Consider the following 18,804-nt stretch of genomic DNA (forward strand, 5'->3'; position numbering starts at 1 on the left):
GCAACACTGCAGGCCAGAAGGTGCTGAGAATATTTTGAGGGCAGATATGGAGGATGCATGGGTGTGTAGGGCACTTCTTACATTTACCTTCAGGGCACCTTTTCAGATAAATATCTGAATATCTGGACTGTGAGGACGATCTGAACACACAGAGAGCTGATCGGTCTAGAGGTAAATTCCCTGCAGCTATATCCTTAATTATTATTATTAAGAACAATCAAATTGTACAAGAGTAAATGTAGCAAATTTAAAAGCACTGTTATAAAATACACATGTCAGGGGTTTATGGTAAAAATGATATGAAAGTCAACCAGCACAAATGACAGTAAAGGGAAAAAAGTGTACATAGTAAACCGGTTGCATAGTTCATATTCTTCTGTCAGTTGTGATGATAACGACGATGAAGAAGAGAGGAGGAGGAGGCTGTTGTGTTTCTCCAGTCCAGACGGGAGCGGCAGTGTGTCTGTTTACGCTCACTGCGACTCCCTGTGTTTGATGAAATGGCGAAGATTAGTGACTTAAAATCATTTCTCGAATCTTCGTTAAATGAGATTTTCCGCGCGACTGTCAGTGATATTCTGGACTCAGTGGATCAGAGTCTGGCGGAATATCAGAGCAAAATCCAGCGGATTGAGTCCGAAAATGAAGATCTGAGGAAGCGACTGTGTGCAAAAGACAAAAGGCCAAAACGTGTGAAAACAACAGGTGCGGGAAATTCAGATATTAAATTAACTAAAGTTATAGAACGTTTACATTTTTCAGATGGTAAATTACACTGTTGGCATGTTTTACAGAAATATTCAATGGTGGAGACGTGGCAAGTTGTCACAAGTGCTTTTTTTCTTTTTTTTTTTTTCCATTCCATTTTGTGTTTAACCCCATTTTAAAGTAGAATACGTTGCCTAAAAAGTACATTTTCACTCTCTTCATATTTTTGTTCTAGCTCTTGGGTAAACAAGATAATCAAACCACACTGGCATAACAAGTCAATAATATCATTAAGTCGATTTTTACTTTACTAATGTGTTCTTAAGGCAATGGTATCTTTCATGAAAGTCAGGTAAGTCAATATCAATCTGTTAAATATTTCACTCAGTCTTGTCAATTCTGTGTGTGTGTGTGTGTGTGTGTGTGTGTGTGTGTGTGTGTGTGTGTGTGTGTGTGTATATATATGTTACGAGATGTTTTCTTCTCTTGCAGCAGAGTTTGACTTTTCAAGAAATGATTTCACTCAAGATCTGTTTCCGTCTGCTCATACGAGTGAATACAGACATGAAACTAAGATCAGTGGAGATTTACTGAACAGCTGCCTAAAATCACAAACCGCAGATGTCGGAGTGCATCAGTTTAGCAAAGATCAGTCAACAACGATAGTGACATTAGTGAAAACCGACCCTGAGGATGGATGTGCTATTGACCTCTCGAATATTCACACATCTCTTAAATACATGGATAAAGAAATCAAGACTGAGAATTCAGATGAAGACTGTTGCTCTGAATTTAAATCTCCGGTGAGTGGCATAAAGGTAAGTGTAGTGTCAGACAGTGCTGATGAAGATGATAGCAACCACAGCAGAGATACTAAACCTGTGGATGAAGAGCAGCAGTTCACTGAGACAAAGATAGAAGTGTCAAGTCCAGACGGACAGTCGGAAGAGGGTTTTCCTGGAAAATTACAAATTCCCCCAAACTCGCAAGGATTAGACCCAAGTCTGAATTATCCCTGCAGTCAGTGTAGTAAGACCTTCAAGCATGAAGGATCACTCAACATTCACTTGAGATCGCACAGCTCAGAGAAGCAGTATGTCTGCAGCCTATGCGGCAAGGGGTTCGACCGCGCCGATATCTTTAAAAACCACGAGCGCACGCACACTGGAGAAAGACCATTCATCTGTGATGTGTGCGGAAAGAGCTATGCCTACAAAGGCCTGCTGCGCACGCACAAGAGAACCCACACAGGAGAGAGGCCGTACGGTTGCTTGCAGTGTGGCAAACGATTCAACGAACTCAACCAGCTCAAAGTGCATTCGCGGACACACACAGGCGAAAGGCCATTCAGCTGCACGGAATGTGGCAAAAGCTTCACCCACGACAGCAGTCTGAGGACCCATCGGCGACTGCACACTGGAGAGAGGCCGTACTGCTGCAGCCAGTGCGGCAAGAGATTCAACGCCATGGGCGACCTGAAAAACCACCTCCGGATCCACACGGGCGAAAAGCCGTACCAGTGCGAACGGTGTACGAAGACCTTCAGCCAGGCCGGACATCTGTCCATCCACATGCGCATGCACACTGGAGAGAGACCGTACAGCTGCGACGAGTGCGGCAAACGCTTCACTGTGACCAGCAGCCTCAAACTGCACCAGTTAACTCACACGGGTGAAAAAATGCACAACTGCTCACACTGTGACAAGAGCTTCAGGAGAGCATGCCACCTCAGGAGACATGAGCTAGTGCACACGAAAGAGAAACCCTACTGCTGTTCAAATTGTGACAAGAGGTACTACGATCAATCAGCATTAAAGAGACACCTGAAAGTTCACACAACGGACAACATGGATATGCAGAAGAGTAAAGACGATTGTGAAGCTGCTCGAGTCATAACGCAATAGTGCACACTAGTTAGGGGATGCAAAAGTAGTGTTAATTATACAGAACAGTCTTTGTTGTTCAGGGCCCATATTCACAAAGATTTATATCTTACCAATAGGAGTTCTTCAAAGAGTTTCTAATTGGGAGTTTGCTAAGAACAAGTTTTAGTTAGGAAATCTTAAGACAAGAGTAAGGCGGAGTTGACCTCGTTGCTATGGATGATATCACGCTTTATTATCGCAGTCTTTTAAATCTCCCTACATGATTGGTAGACAGGGAACAGCTATTTGACAGCTAGACAGACAATAATATATACAGTAAATAAAGGATAGATAGACAGATACAGTTGAAGTCACAAGTTTACATGCACTTAGTTTGAAGTCATTAAAATAAAAAATTAAAATCTCCACAGTTTTAATATTAGCAAACTATAGTTTTGGCAAGTCGTTTAGGACATTTACTTTCTGCATGACACGAGTAATTTTTCCAACAATTGTTTACAGACAGATTGTTTCACTTTTAATTTACTATATCACAATTCCAGTGGGTCAGAAGTTTACATACACTAAGTTAACTGTGCCTTTAAGCAGCTTGGATAATTCCAGAAAATGTCAAGCCTTTAGACAATTAGCCAATTAGCTTCTGATGCTAATTGGAGTCAATTGGAGGTGTACCTGTGGATGGCCTACCTTAAAACTGAGTGCAAAATCAAAAGAAATCAGCCAAGACCTCAGAAAAGAAAATTGTGGACCTCCACAAGTCTGGTTCATTCTTGGGAGCAATTTCCAAACACCTGAAGGTACCACGTTCATCTATACAAACAACAGTACGCAAGTATAAACACCATGTGACCACACAGCCATCATACCACTCAGGAAGGAGATGCATTCTGTCTCTTAGAGATTAATGTGGTTTGGTGCAAAAAGTGCAAATCAATCCCAGAACAACAGCAGAGGACCTTGTGAAGATGCTGGACGAAACGGGTAGACAAGTATCTATATCCACAGTAAAACGAGTCCTATATCGACATAACCTGAAAGGCTGCTCAGCAAGGAAGAAGCCACTGCTTCAAAACTGCCATAAAAAAGCCAGACTACAGTTTGCAAGAGCACATGCACATTTTGGAGAAATGTCTTCTGGTCTGAGGAAACAAAAATGTAACTGTTTGGCCTTAACGACAATCGTTATGTTTGGAGTAAAATGGGTGAGGGTTGCAAGCTGAAGGACACCATCCCAACCGTGAAGAATGGGGGTGGCAGCATCATGTTGTTGGGGTGCTTTGCTGCAGGAGGGACTGGTGCACATCACAAACTAGATGGCATCATGAGGAAGAAAAATGATGTGGATATATTGAAGCAACATCTCAAGACTTCAGACAGAAAGTTAAAGCTTGGTCACAAATGGGTCTTCCAAATGGACAGTGACCCCAAGCATACCTCCTCGGTTGTGGCAAAATGGCTTAAGGACAACAAAGTCGAGGTATTGGAGTGGCCATCACAAAACCCTGACATCAATCTGATAGAAAATTTGTGGTCAGAACTGAAAAAGAGTGTGTGAGCAAGGAGGTCTACAAACCTGACTCAGTTACACCAGTTCTGTCTGGAGGAATGGGACAAAATTACAGCAACTTATTGTGAGAAGCTTGTGGAAGGATCCCCAAAACATTTGACCCAAGTTAAACAATTTAAAGGCAATGCTACCAAATACTAACAAAGTGTATGTAAACTTCTGACCCACTGGGAATGTGATGAAAGAAATAAAAGCTGAAATAAATCATTCTCTCTACTATTATTCTGATATTTCACATTCTTAAAATAAAGTAGTGATCCTAACTGACCAAAGACAGGTAATGTTTTCTATGATTCAATGTCAGAAATTGTGATAAACTGAGTTTAAATGTATTTGGCTAAGTTGTATGTAAACTTCTGACTTGATAGATATTTTTTTAGGATGATGAACATTTCTTCATCCTGTGTTGATGTAATGAAATAAGCATAAATTCCGTCAAAAGCATCAAAACACAGTGCAGCGCTGCGATTGCTGTGATTCCCTGAGAATGCCCTAATGTTTCTCTGCAGCGAGCGCACATTCACTGGAAAACATACACCATGAATTGTCAGATGATGTGTGGTCTGGAGAGGGCATTTATAGTTTGCTAGATTATTCTGCTGATGGATGACAGAAATTCCCAATTCATCTGCGCTACACAGTTTTATTTTGATGCCTTTTATCTATGGTGTAAGTGGGTCATTTCAGTTTGTGGGAGAGGTAACTACATCTCTAACTAAGTTTACGACAATGAACAGGCGATGCCTTTTTTTTTAAAGGTCAGTGTCAACATTATAAAATAATGTTCATCAAATTTTAATCTAGGAGTAATTCATGAAGCATTTTAATGCTAAAAGTATCTCCTAAACCCATGACAGATTAGAAGTCCTCCTGAGAATTTTCTAAATCCTTAAGAGTGACTCACAAACAATCCAAAGTATGGCTGCTGTCATCAATCTACATTAAAAACCATATATTAGAATATTGTTATGAGATTGACCTTTAAAAAGGTATCTCCTGAATTGCACTGAAAAGTGTGTTTGAATTATTGTAAACTTGGAGATGTAGTAACCTCTCCCACAAACTGAAACGACCCATTTACACCATAGATAAGGTTTTGACAACTCTGCGCTCCCTGGCCTCTTCAAAATTCAAACTGTGTAGCGTGGATGAATTGGGAATTTCTGCCATCCATCAGCAGAATAATCTAGCAAACTATAAATGCCCTCTCCACATACTTTTTCTTGCCACTGTATAGTGCAGGACACATTATAACAAATCATAATTGTCAATTATTCCCATTGACATTTTAATTGCAATTCATTTTGATTAGTAGAACTGACATTAAAATACTTTGTGTATGGCAGTTGCATGCCATGTTTTGAAGACAGTGTTCCTGAATTACCTCATAGCTATTTTATACAAGTAAATCAAGACATTGACCTGCTTAGCTGCATGAAAATAGTATTGAAATTTAGAATAGATTGCACATAGAAGTGAGCAATGGGCATGTCTGATTGTTTACAATGCTTGATCGCTGCTGCAAAAACGGAGATGTTGTGCAAGAGGAGTACACCTACATGAAAGGCATTGACACTTCACAATTATTTACTTGTGGCAACTGTAATTGTAGCATTTATTCAATGAATTGTAAAGCCTTAATATGCAGCTCCTTTAAGTCCTGTTGTGACAAATGTCCAAATATTCAATGTAGTCTTGTAAAAAGGGTTTATTTATACTGCATGCATAATTATTAGGGCTGGCGATAGATAACGTTTTTTTTTTTTTTTATTAAATTATGATATGACAAATTAATTAATTGTATATATATATACACACATTTGCTGAGACAGGCCCTCAAGTAACAATAATTCAATATGTAATTATTAAAAATGTAAAAGAAAATGTTTTGCCATATTAAAGCTTGCTGTGCTTAACATTGAATAATAGTCATCTCAGTAAATGCCTCTGAAAGAACTTCTCTACAATGCTTTTACGTTTAGTCTGTTTATGCACCGTTGCTGTTTTAGCCATCGAAGGGCTGCATCAACAATACATTTCACGATGATCACTGTCAGACGTTAAATCATCGACTGTGAGTAATGTTCCTGTATTTGTGAGGTGCTGTGGAGAGATTACAGTCTTTGGCTGATTCTGATACTGCTTAAATAAATAGTCACAGTAAAAAAGGTTTAAACTGGTTGATGTCATGAACTAAATGTACACCCGCATCATTATCTTGCAGTTCAACGCTTTTAAATATGCAGCGAGGATCGCCCTGAGACTTCCAAATCCCAAGCTCTCTGTTTACATTGAAGAGTGTCATGTGGATGCACATAAGTGGTTTTGAGATGCTCCATATTAACCCTTTCTTGTTAAACAATTACTATTTTTTTTGTTAGTATTATTAGGGGCCAGCTCCAAAGGTGTACCCTATTGCTTTTGTAGCTTTTCTTATTATTATTCTGCCACTGGAGTCTGTGGTAGCCCTTTATAACTGCACATAGGTAATGCTGAAATTTGTCCCACTGTGGTGGACCTGAATAGCCCCTATACCAAAAGTTCCCTTTTCTTTGGTGCGTGTATTTTGAAATGTTTGTCCTAGAAACAAAATTGTACTGCGCCCATTACGGTGTCTGCCATCTTGGATTGTCATTTGCAATTTAAACATTTCACATCATTCAAACTTTGTCTGATTTGCCCAAACAATGGCTCAAAATGACCTGTAGACTGAGCTGCACAGAACTGACCAAACATAATTTTGATTTGTGCTACTGTTGAAAGTTAAAACAAGGTCGATGTGAAAAAGAATTTGAGGCTGTATCACTGCAACACTTTGTCCTATCAAAATTAAACTTGATATGGTTCGTGAGGACCATGGTCTGAGGGCACATTTAAAGCTTTGTGACAGCGCCACCTATAGATCAAGAATAATTAATAATTGGCTATTTTTGCTCTTAACATTTTAACGGTTTGTCCTTAAATGAGGTTGGTGTTTTTGGCTTCCTTTTGAGGATACCATATTTTCCAATATCACACGTATTACTTTTCTGCCATTTTGAATTGTGATATAAAGTGATATATATTTCAAACCACTTGTTTAATTTAAATTAAACATTTTATTAGAATGTGTATGCATCATCCACATCATGTCCTGAGGGTACCAGCGCTTTTGTGTGCTCACTCTGAAGTTGTCATGTCTCTTTGGCATTGTTGAGATGTGTCAAAAGAATGCCCCAGTTGTTAAAGCATGCAAATATGACTCAAAAGGCGAGTTTGAATCCAGCAAATAAAGGCTTTAAAAATTTTACTTCTGTTAAGCTGTGAGTCGTGATGTTGTGCAGAAGGTTTCGAGTTCAAGTTCCACGTAGGCAAGTGCCTCTGATGAACTGGAGCTCTCAACGTTGTTCTTAGTGAATATAGGCACTTTTCCACTGCACGTTACGGTTCGACTCGATTCTACTCACTTTACTTTTCTAAGCTTACTTTTCCATTTGCAGTTTAGTGGCGCCTCAACGTGGGTGGGATGTCATAGTTGAGCCACCTCTTCTGACGTGACATCATCTTAAATGCGACCACTAGCTGTTAGCTAGTGGTCGCATTTTGTGCTCATTGTGCTGCATGAAGCAGATGTTGCATGGTGATTTTACCATAAGTGTAATGGTTAAATTGGCCTGGTTGTTTTAGAAGCAAGCTTTACAAGAGGAACGTCTGCACCTCGTTTATTGACCACAGTGTGGTTTTGCGCACAGGCATTTCTTTTTACAATTCGAAAGTCGCGTGAACAAATGATACTGCTATCGCTGTTGCTAACTTTAAAACTAGCGGGATGATGTAGCGTGTCGCAAATCCAGTGACGCCGGTAGTGATGATTCTCTCTGACCAATCAGTGATCTGAAGGGTTTTGATGTCACAATTAGTATCAGCTCGGCTCGCTTGGAACTTCGATGAGGTGGTACTGAAAAAAGTACCAGGTACTATCCACAGTGGAAAACTCGACTAGAGCAGAGTCGAGTTGTACCATGAAGTGGAAAAGCTGCATATGTCAAGTCATTTTTTCATTTGTAGAGAGCTAATCACAATGTACATCAATTTAAATCAGCTTTACAGAAAGTTGTGACTTAATGTCTTTGTCAAGCCTTGTGGCTCAAGGGCTTGTCCTCGCCTTGCTGCCTGCAGCTACATTTAGGGGCAAAGCACCTATTGCTTATGTAGCTTTTCTTATTATTATTCTGACATTTGAGACTGGCAGCCATATGAACTTTACATAAAAATGCTGAGATTTTCCACACTGATAGGGGTGGGCATGAATAGCCCCTATACCAGATTTGGGGTAACTAGGACAAACTATAGCTTTTTTTTTGCATGTATATTTTGAACTGTTTGGCCTAGAAACAAAATCCTGATTACTGATAAACTCCAGACAGAGCCTCACAGAACTGACCAATAATTTTGATTTGTGCTACCATTCCAAAGTTATGTCAGTGCAAAGTTAACAAGGTCATCATAAAAGGTATGTCAGAACATCATGGTATTATGTCCAAAAATCCATAGTGCCATAACACTGTGGTACGTTTTTGTTAGTGAAAGAGCCACAGACTGATTATTTAAGTTACCATAGCCTTTTTAAGGTGACTATGAACATTAATGCTAACATTCCACAATAACATGACTGGTAAATTAAAATGAAATGCATACATTATTTCTGATGTTAGTACACCTCAGAAGGAAGAGTGTAAGTTAACTTAAGAACATCATGTATGTACCAGTGGGGATTTCTCAGGGCCAGCAAAGCCTTCTCTGCTGGCATAACATGCCTAATAAATATTTTTTCATCCATTCATTCTTGACCTTTATGTATTTTCAATCGCTTTCCACTCATAATTCATCTACAAACAAACAGCAAAAAACTAAAAGTTTATCCAATCAGAATTTATTCCTCGATTATTCCTGTTTCACAAATCACATGCCCGAAGTAAAGCTTGAGTTTGAGCTCCACCCCGTCAGGCCTTCAGACTTCCACAGAATCCCTCAACAGTGAAAAGGCATCTAAAGTCAGATTGTCCGATTCAGATCAATCAGGTTGATTTATTTGTTCTTGTGGGTGTGGTCTTTAGGATATGTCCTGGTCCAGGCCTTTAGTGACGCAATCACGCTTTAAGTGATGGACATAATTTGAAGACCGCGAGATCTTGCTGACGAGTCTGTCATCACTGCTGGTATTGCTGTTGAGAAAGAGATCATTATGGATATAAAAACATGAGATGTTCTGCACGACCGTGTGATTTCATTAATAAACAGGAGAGGAGGACTGATTTTCTAAGTGTAAATTAGGCTGCTGGAGCATTCAATGTCCGATCGAGTTTTGAAAAGTAGTGCTGAGTTCCATTCAACTCGGAAAGTCAGATTTTACAACTTCCTACTAGGAAAAGTGCAATGAGATGCATCTTTAAGTCAGAATTACAACTTGTAAAAGACTCTGCAGGGGCATGATGTCACACAAACACGTCGACACTCAGGGAGATGTACAAAGAAAGTGATAAACATTCACTTTATTAAGTAATATCGATAAATGAGTTCGTTTCTATCTGTATTGAACTGTTGTGAATGTATTGTAAATAAATTCAGCAATTGTTAAATATTTAACTAATAGATCCGCGTGTTGTTTAAATGTTCGTTTAGATGCATTAGCTGACTGAAGATGCACAAACTAAATGATCTGCAGTGTTGGGTAAATTACTCTAAACTACTACTACTAACTACTAATTACATCTTCTACAGTGTGATTAGATTACTGTACTAATTACTCTGTCTGAAAAGTAATTGCCTTACTTATTACTAATTACTTTCTGAAACCCTTACTAACCTCGACCAGATGAAAAATACAAGGATAGACATGAAACTGTTCATTTAATTTTTTCAAATAAATCATATAAAATGAATAATTCATGAACTGGCCAAAGAATTAAAGGGGGCAGCATTAAATTAGAAAACATATAACATTAGATGTTACATTTCAATTGTAAATTTACTCTTGTTTAATATAGAATGGTTCTATATTCTATAAAGTATTTAATGCAATTACATCAGAAGTAGCTGTAATTAAATTACAGTAATCCCTTACTTTACTTTGTCAATGAAAAAGTCTTTTAATGACAGTAATTACTAGTAATGCATTACACTGATCATCTGTAATCTCTTTTTCTTCCTGTGAAATGATGTGCTCCTCTCATCCGAGACTCCAGTGACCTCTAGTGTTCAATGTTGTAACTACAGGACTCACCAAAATGTGTTTTTCCTTTCGAGCTCGCTGATAATTATGAAACTGTTAAGATGACTTGCAGATATGCACTTCATGAATCAAACATAAAACGTTCAAATGAACAATTTATTTATTTACAAATACACGTTAATGCTTTGCGTCATGGTGAGATTTCAGAACTGTTTATCAAATTAAAAATATACATTTATTTAAAATAGTAGGCATATCATGCAATTTATTAGTCTTTAACAAGGTGAATTATGTGAAACGTTTCCAGGTAATATTACATAGACTAAAAAACTCAATTGAATCCGCACACCAGGCTGTTGAGGTAAAAAGAAAAGAAAATGAGTGTGTTTTTTAACCTCTACAGCCTGTTGTGCGGATTACATTTTTGAATGACCTAAAAAGGATCCATTCCGTTTGTGAGAATATTTTGCCAAAAAACACTCAATCTCACATTCATCCAATGGGGAGTTCTGCAGTTTGTCAGCGCGAGCGACCGTCACAAAGGATTAGAGATTGTTAATGTGACGTCATCGTGACGTATTACCAGTGGTGAACGCAAAGCATTTTGGGAATCCGCGGCACAAACAGAAGGCGCCAGCAGTGTTGCCAGATTGGGCGGTTTTGCATTTGATTGTGCGGGTAAAAATTGGTTTGGGCGGGTTTGGGATCAGTTTGGCGGTTTTCAAAAAAATGATAGGCTAATTATTTAACACAACTAACACAACCCAAGTGTGCATGTACTCCATCCAATCAGTCATTGTAATGTAACTAAACACACCCACTGCATACTCGGCTGTGTTGGTGATGCTGACAGTTGACGGGCGGCTTGACGCCAACGTTACGAGTCACAACTCAAGAGCCAATCGAATGATAGCAGAAGCTGCGTCAGGACTCAGTCAGCAGCACTCAGCGGGAAATACAAATTAAAAAGATGTCGAAGTGGGCAAAATATAAAAAACGCATGCGAAAGGAGTGGGAGAGTGATTCGGACCTAAAGCCATGGATAACGCAGTCTAAATCGGATGATAGCAAAGCTCACTGCAAATTCTGCAACACCGACATAAGGGCTCACTTTAAGGATTTGAAGGACCATGCCGAAACCAAAAAGCACAAGATGCGGTGCCTGCCCACAATTAAGGCTTTCACAGTGAGTAAAGCTAGTTTAAGTAACTCGGCGGCCATCTGTGATGACCAGAAGCGCCGTGAACTGCGGATAGCAACATATGTTGCTTGCCACACGTCAGTTAATGCCGTGGACGACTTATCGGACATACTGAAGGATGAGATTGGAGCATTCCAGATGCACAGAACCAAATGTACGGCTGTCATTAAGTCAGTTCTTGCGCCATATTTTAGACAACAACTTCGACAGGACATTGGTGACTCACCTTACTCTCTTTACTTGGACGAAACAACCGACAGTACCGTAAACAAGTTACTTTGCATATGTGTAAAATGTCGTTCTAAGACACTCAATCGGTTTGTGAGCACTTACCTGGGACTTGTCGAACTTTTGGACACTGATGCTAATGGGATTGTGGATGCTATTATCTGCTTTCTGCAAGCTAACGCGCTGGATGTAGCAAACATGGTTGGCATAGCAACAGATGGAGCAAGCGTAATGGTGGGGAGACATCATTCCGTGTATACACTGCTCAAACAGAAACAGCCTAACTTACAACTAATCAAATGTGTATGCCATTCCCTGGACATTGTAGCTCACAAGGCAATGCAGCAGCTCCCTAGCAATATTGACTACATGATCAGGGAGACTTACAACTGGTTTGCACATTCATCTAAGCGTCAGAATGACTACCAAACTCTTTATGAGACAGTTAACAGTGGAGGATGTCCTTTGAAAATGCTTTCTCCAAGTTCCACCCGCCAGGGGCGTGTGCCCCTAAAAAATAGCTTTGCCACCCCAGATGACAGCTCGGATACGGAGGGGCGTCGGCTTAACTTCCCCCCATCTTAGGCTACTTCAATCGATTGGGTCACGAAAAGTACTTATCAAATATGATCTATAATTCACAATAGTTTTAGTTTTAAGTCTGATGTCTTTATTATGTAGATAAAGTGCATTTCTGCCCCTGCAGCAGGCCAGTGTAAACGGCAGATCGGTAAATCCACGGGTGACGGAGCGCAGCGGCGCTGCTGCAGTAGCCTAACTGGAGTGCGTCGTGGACTCGTCTCGGAGGAAGAATGCGCTCGTCTTGTCCAGAGTGGACTCGAGTAGCCTATAGTTGTGAGAATCTCCACGAATACGAAAGCAAATTTTTCATTTGAATCGCATATTCTGACAGGTGTAATGGTATTGAAATTGTCATTCAAATCGCAGTGATTTCAGGAGACAAAACTTGACAAAAAAAGCATGTGGAGAAATTATATGTGTTAACTATATAAATGTTTTTAAATTAATATATTAAAAGCTTTTTATTTAATTTTACATAAACATAATTAAAACATATATTCAACCTTTAACATATCTCCAAGATGATCTTACTTGGTTTGGGATTAATTACTAATTGCTATTAAAATGTAAATGTATCAAAAGCAAATATAGCCTAAGCAAATATTAAAATGGCAAAGAAATAAAATGTCTGTGCAAACTAAATAATATTTATTGGGACAGTGTTCGTCATATAGTGATGTCACTGGCATATCTTAAGTTCACCCCTCCCATTCTTTAATCGTTTCACCAAAACTACAACATGTGGCAGGCCCGCGACCACCAGGCTGAAGCCGTTTAGACTGTTCTCTTTTTAATGCACAGAAACAGGTAAAGTCAATCATGTGTCTATCTTGCTCGTTAATCTACAAAAGTTACCTGAGTGGTGGTTGTTATAATGACTTATGTATATTTTCAATCAATGCAAAGTTGCTATCGTTAGCTCATTAGGCCTACGACGACATTGTCCGCGGCGACACAAGTGGATTTTTTTGAAAGGGCAAGTAAGTAAAAGACATTTACTTGCCTGACCGGACAAGTAGCCTGATTAAAATTCATATAATTAATTCAGTGAGAAAAATAACTAGGAGAAAAGCGAGAACGGTTCTGATTTTATTACATTTAACGTTAGACAGCGATTACAAATGGATAACAGTGTATTTCTGGTAAAGCTGAGGCCAGCGCAGCCTGTCTCTTTGTGAGAGACTTTAGTGGAGAAATCAAACCAAATGAGCATAACAAAACTCACAGAAGAAACATACATTCAAAATGTTGAGTTTATTATTAATAACATGACTATGTTTTGCCGAATATTATTACGATTGCAAATGTTACATTGATTTAAGTTAAATAAACAAGTACCCAGTGGGCATTTTATGTCAATTTAACATCAATATGACATCAAACACTGACGTCAAAATTACGCCCCAAAATAGGTCAAAAACGAAAGTCATATTGACGTCAAAGTGTCGATGTCAATTTGATGTCAATATTTTGACCTCAGCTGATGTCATTTTGATGTCATGCTTTGTTGGCATTTGATGTCAATTCAACATTTATTTGACGTCAAGATGTCATGATGTTGATGTCATTTTAATGCTGTTTTGATATTCAATATCAAGCTTCGATATCAATTCAACATAAATGTGACATCAAACATTGATGTCAAAATTACATTGAAATGATATCAAAATATGTCAATAAATTTTGATGTCAAGCATCACTCAATTTTCTACAATGACTGACAACATACACATACTTTGAGATCTGATATGTTTTTATTTTATTTTTTTGAGCAGTGCAATACAGTGGGGGTGCTATGGATTCACACCTCCAGAGCTCTCAAGTGCCTGTAAAGGGAACAAGAGAACAAGAAAGCAAACATTAAAATGGGCCCTGTCCATTAACATAACTAACGCTTAGTACCCATCAGTAGTGGCTACTCTACAGTATATAGACAACTAAAAGATAACCCACATTATAGCCTAATCACATGCAGTAGTCAGAGATGCAGATGTGTACAATTATATGATAATGGATCGAGTCAAACCTTTTGTTAATATCTGTTAAAACTGTCATATGTCAGGATCTCATTTCACTGCTAGTAATCAGTCCACATTTTGTACTGAATTGTAAAAGGTGAACATTAATTTAAAGCCCGAGAGCAGCGATTTCAAAACATCACATTCCTCCGGGCTCTTCCCTATGTAGGCTAGTGGTGTCTCATTTCCATGGGGAATATTTTTACCCCTATTGCCACTCTGTTTCGAAGAACATGGTGTAGTGTTAAAACGAAGGGAAGGGTAAAACCAGAGAAATGGGATTGAGCCTAAATCTACATTGTTGTTTGCAGCAGCTCCTACCTTCCGGCCCAGTGCCCCTCTTCTGTCCGGCGCAGCGCAAATGGTTGGCCATCAGGCTACCAATGGAAGCTTCTGTGATGCCGGGTTGTGACTTCTGGATGGCACCTGAAAAATTTAACAGCAATTGCCATTTATCTTGCACATACTGATCAAAATAAAAATCATGTAGAGAATAGAACTATAGGTGATGTAGGTGTAAAAATACAAAATATAATTACCTATCATGACCTTATAAAGTTCTATTCTTCTGAATGGCAGCTTGTCACCAGTCCCATCCATGTTCATTATGGACATTAGGCTATTTGTGAGCACTCTGTCAATAAAAATGGGAATAAACAAAGTTATACATGCTGTACAGCAAGAAATGTGAAATGATGTCCAGAGGTACATGCCTGTGTGCACGTGTGTGTGTGGCTAACAGCTAGGCTAACAGTGGGTAGCGTCAGACTGAGTTATTGCACACAGACATGAGAAGAGTGTCTCATCAGTATCTAGCTTTAACTCTGACTGTGAATAAGCTAATTTCACAAAATGCTGGCATACTCATTTAAGAAAAAATAAAGTCCATACATTTTAAGATATTAACAGCACAACTTCAGAGACTGACCTTTTCATCACATTGTTGACATTTTCCCGCAGGGTAGCTCCACCAATTTTTGACATCTGAGCTGTCTGAAGGAATTATTTAGCAAATATGCAGAAATGTATATGAGGTACAATAATATGTGAATAAGATATTGTATGTGGAATAATTACATCTGTTTGTAAAGGTTTGTTTTCCTTTTTCGTAGTAACCTACCATGAGTTTTCGTTTTCCTCGCTGGTTGGCTTTCTGTTAAGCTGTTGAAGCTGGTCTACGGAGTCGATCAATTCTAAGTGGAACTGGGAATGCGGGGGCTCGTAAAAATGCCCAGCTTCAGAGAGCTTTGCTCTCATGTCAGCTAGCAAGTACAGCACTCGCTTTTGGAACTCTGAATGTCAGACCAAAGAGAGCAATATCACATCATATTCTGTACAATGATTTTTTTTCAATGCAGCAGCTATTTTTGTTTAGGACACACTTACTTTTCTTTTCCATTGGGAAGACATCTTCTCTATGGTAAGATCTGTGTTCTCTCTCCCGGCTTGGCGTTTCCATGATCCTGGACCTGGAACGACTGTGTGGTCTTTCCAGGGTCCTGGACCTGGAACGACTGTGTGGTCTTTCCAGGGTCCTGGAACGATTCTGTGGTCTTTCCAGGGTGCTGGACCTGGAACGATTGTGTGGTCTTTCCAGGGTGCTAGACCTGGAACGATTGTGTGGTCTTTCCAGGGTGCTGGACCTGGAACGATTGTGTGGTCTTTTCAGGGTGCTGGACCTGGAACGATTGTGTGGTCTTTTCAGGGTGCTGAACCTGGAACGATTGTGTGGTCTTTCCGGTGTGTGAGGTGTTTCCATGTTCGGGGACCTGGAATGATGGCGAGGTGTTTCCCTGGTGTGCTCTTGACCAATCACTTGATGGCTGGAACTGGGCGTGGACTTGGACTTGGATTTCTTTGGTGGCGGTGGCAGGGAGGGCCCTGTTTGATCGCAAACAGTGAGACGATATTAAACAACTGACTTTACTTAGAAAACTGTACATTTATATGCTGATGTTTTAGTTTAAGATATATGGCCTACTTACCATGTCCTGATGAATTTGCCTCAGAACTTAACTGGTAATTCGGTGGGGTATCATCAATTGCTTCATCTTCATCATCTGTGTAACATATGAAACAACCACCTTATCGCACTCACAGGACTAAAAGTTTCCTGCTTAGAAGTCTCAGTGTTGAACACAAACTATTTTGGACCTGCTACACAACTGTTTCATTATCATACCTTCAACAAAGTCATCAAATGTTTTTTTTTTCCCAATCCTCTTGGGCTTAGAGATGGCCAGCTCATCGCCACTACCCTCAGCAGCTGTCGAGAAGTTGTATAACTCGCACTCCTCCCTGTCCACTTGAATGAATGAAAACCATGCATCAACGATAATGATAATGAAAAGTGAATGCAAAGCAAGTCTTTATTACAGCAACTGACGTTGACTTACTTGATGTTAATTTCAGCTTTATGAGAGGAAATTTCCTCCACTTTTCCTCAGGCTTTCGCATCTCTTTCATTGCTTTCAATGCGTCGATGCCAGGTGGCCAGTGCACCATATCATCAAGCACCCAGGACTTTGGGATGACTCCTTCCTCTTCTTTATTTCTCTCCCTCCAAACAGCCCGAACCCACATGACAAAACCTTGACAGAGAGGTAACATTTTTATTTTTAGTCTGGATCCAGGCCAGTGCAAGTACGAGAACTCTCACGTACTACTATATTGTTGTGCTTATCTATACTTCTCAATGTTACCGACTGAGGCAGGAGGCAGAACGCAGCTGGAGGATGAGTGAGTGTCAGGTGGCAGCACAGTGGTGGAGGCTGAGACAGGAGGGTGGAGGACAGTGGTTACAGACCTGCAAACTCAGAAGGGCTGAAAAAGGTGACATTTGTGAACTAAATCAATGTAGGGGGGGATCTGTGTAACTTCCCCCGAAGCTAACACCACTAGCAGAACTCGGACACTCACAGTGTCCTGTTACATAGATAAGAACCTTTTTTACAACCCCAAAAGGAAATTCCTGAGTGCTGTGACTCTTACTTAAATCTTACTGAAAAGAAGATTTAAGCCCTCTTAATCCTATATATTCTATATATAACCACTTGAGAAATATATAAACATGTATCTAATTTTCACATCTCATGATTTTCCTTCTGATGTTGTTTTGGCCTGTTTTCTTGTAAACTCTAATGGGTTAATGTTTCAGACTTTGCATACTATGGTTAGCCAACATCATATGTGTGGTATATTTGGTCTCTATAACTTGGTCTTTATAACTTGGTCTCTAATATTACATAGAGCTAATTCGCTACATGTATGTACTGCATACATACATATACCGTAATTTCCGGACTATAAGCCGCAACTTTTTTCCCACGCTTTGAACCTCGCGGCTTAAACAACGATGCGGCTAATATATGGATTTTTCCCGCTTTCAAATTTTATTTAAAAAAAAATAAAAATGTAAAAAAATTGTGAGACGTGCTCAGTTTTTTGCCGGCATGAAGCTTTCATTAGACCAATGAAATTGCCGAACAGCTTTTTTTGTTTACTGTTTAGATTAAATCGAGCGCGCTCAAACTTCCCATCATTCTGATTACGGTAGTCATTTTGTCACCTTCATCATGGCCAAGACACGTAGAAATGCATATGATGCAGCTTTCAAATTGAAGGCGATTGATCTGGCTGTTGAAAAGGGAAATAGAGCTGCTGCACGGGAGCTTGGTCTTAATGAGTCGATGATAAGACGTTGGAAACAGCAGCGTGATGAATTGATTCAGTGCAAAAAAACAACCAAAGCTTTCAGAGGGAAGAAAAGCAGGTGGCCCGAACTAGAAAATGTGCTCGAAGACTGGGTCAACACACAGAGAGCAGACGGCCGAGGTGTTTCAACTGTACAGATCCGACTGAAAGCCAAAACAATCGCCACCGCAATGAAGTTTGAGGATTTTAGAGGTGGACCATCGTGGTGTCTCAGATTTATGAGGCGTAAAGGCCTGTCCATCAGGGTACGGACGAGTCTGTGTCAGCAGCTCCCTCCCGACTACGAGGAAAAAGTTTCAAACTTCCGCAAATTCACTGATGCAAAGATAGCGGAGCATTGCATTGGCCCGCACGACATCATAAATATGGATGAGGTTCCTCTGACGTTTGACCTGCCTCTCACTCGGACTGTCAACAGGAAAGGTGAATCATCCGTCACGCTGAAAACAACTGGGCATGAAAAAACGCACTTCACCTGTGTTCTGAGCTGCACGGCATCGGAGAAAAGCTTCCACCGATGGTGATTTTTAAACGCATCGACGATGCCAAAAGAAAAATTCCCGGAGGTATTGTTGTGAAAGTCAACAAGAAAGGATGGATGACGGAAAGCCTAATGCATGAATGGCATACGGAGTGTTACGGCAAGCGACCGGGAGGATTCTTTCACAGGAACAAGGCATTGCTCGTTT

The 18,804-nt window shown here is 39.8% G+C and overlaps 1 protein-coding gene across 2 annotated transcripts; it reads left to right on the top strand.

Annotated features, from left to right (window-relative positions):
* Positions 1-482: 482 nt before the first annotated feature.
* Positions 483-7,622, top strand: LOC127620202 (zinc finger protein 771). Of its 2 annotated transcripts, none has more exons than XM_052093337.1 (2): positions 483-705; positions 1,201-7,622. In XM_052093337.1, exons 1-2 carry the CDS (start codon positions 501-503, stop codon positions 2,610-2,612), a joined length of 1,617 nt encoding a protein of 538 aa, XP_051949297.1. In that variant the 5' UTR covers positions 483-500; the 3' UTR covers positions 2,613-7,622. The 2 variants fall into 2 exon arrangements, with proteins under 2 accessions (XP_051949297.1, XP_051949305.1); XM_052093345.1 differs by having other exon boundaries at positions 1,204-7,622.
* Positions 7,623-18,804: the final 11,182 nt, after the last annotated feature.

This window comes from Xyrauchen texanus, chromosome 3 (assembly GCF_025860055.1).
Source record: "Xyrauchen texanus isolate HMW12.3.18 chromosome 3, RBS_HiC_50CHRs, whole genome shotgun sequence".
Lineage (NCBI taxonomy): Eukaryota > Metazoa > Chordata > Actinopteri > Cypriniformes > Catostomidae > Xyrauchen > Xyrauchen texanus.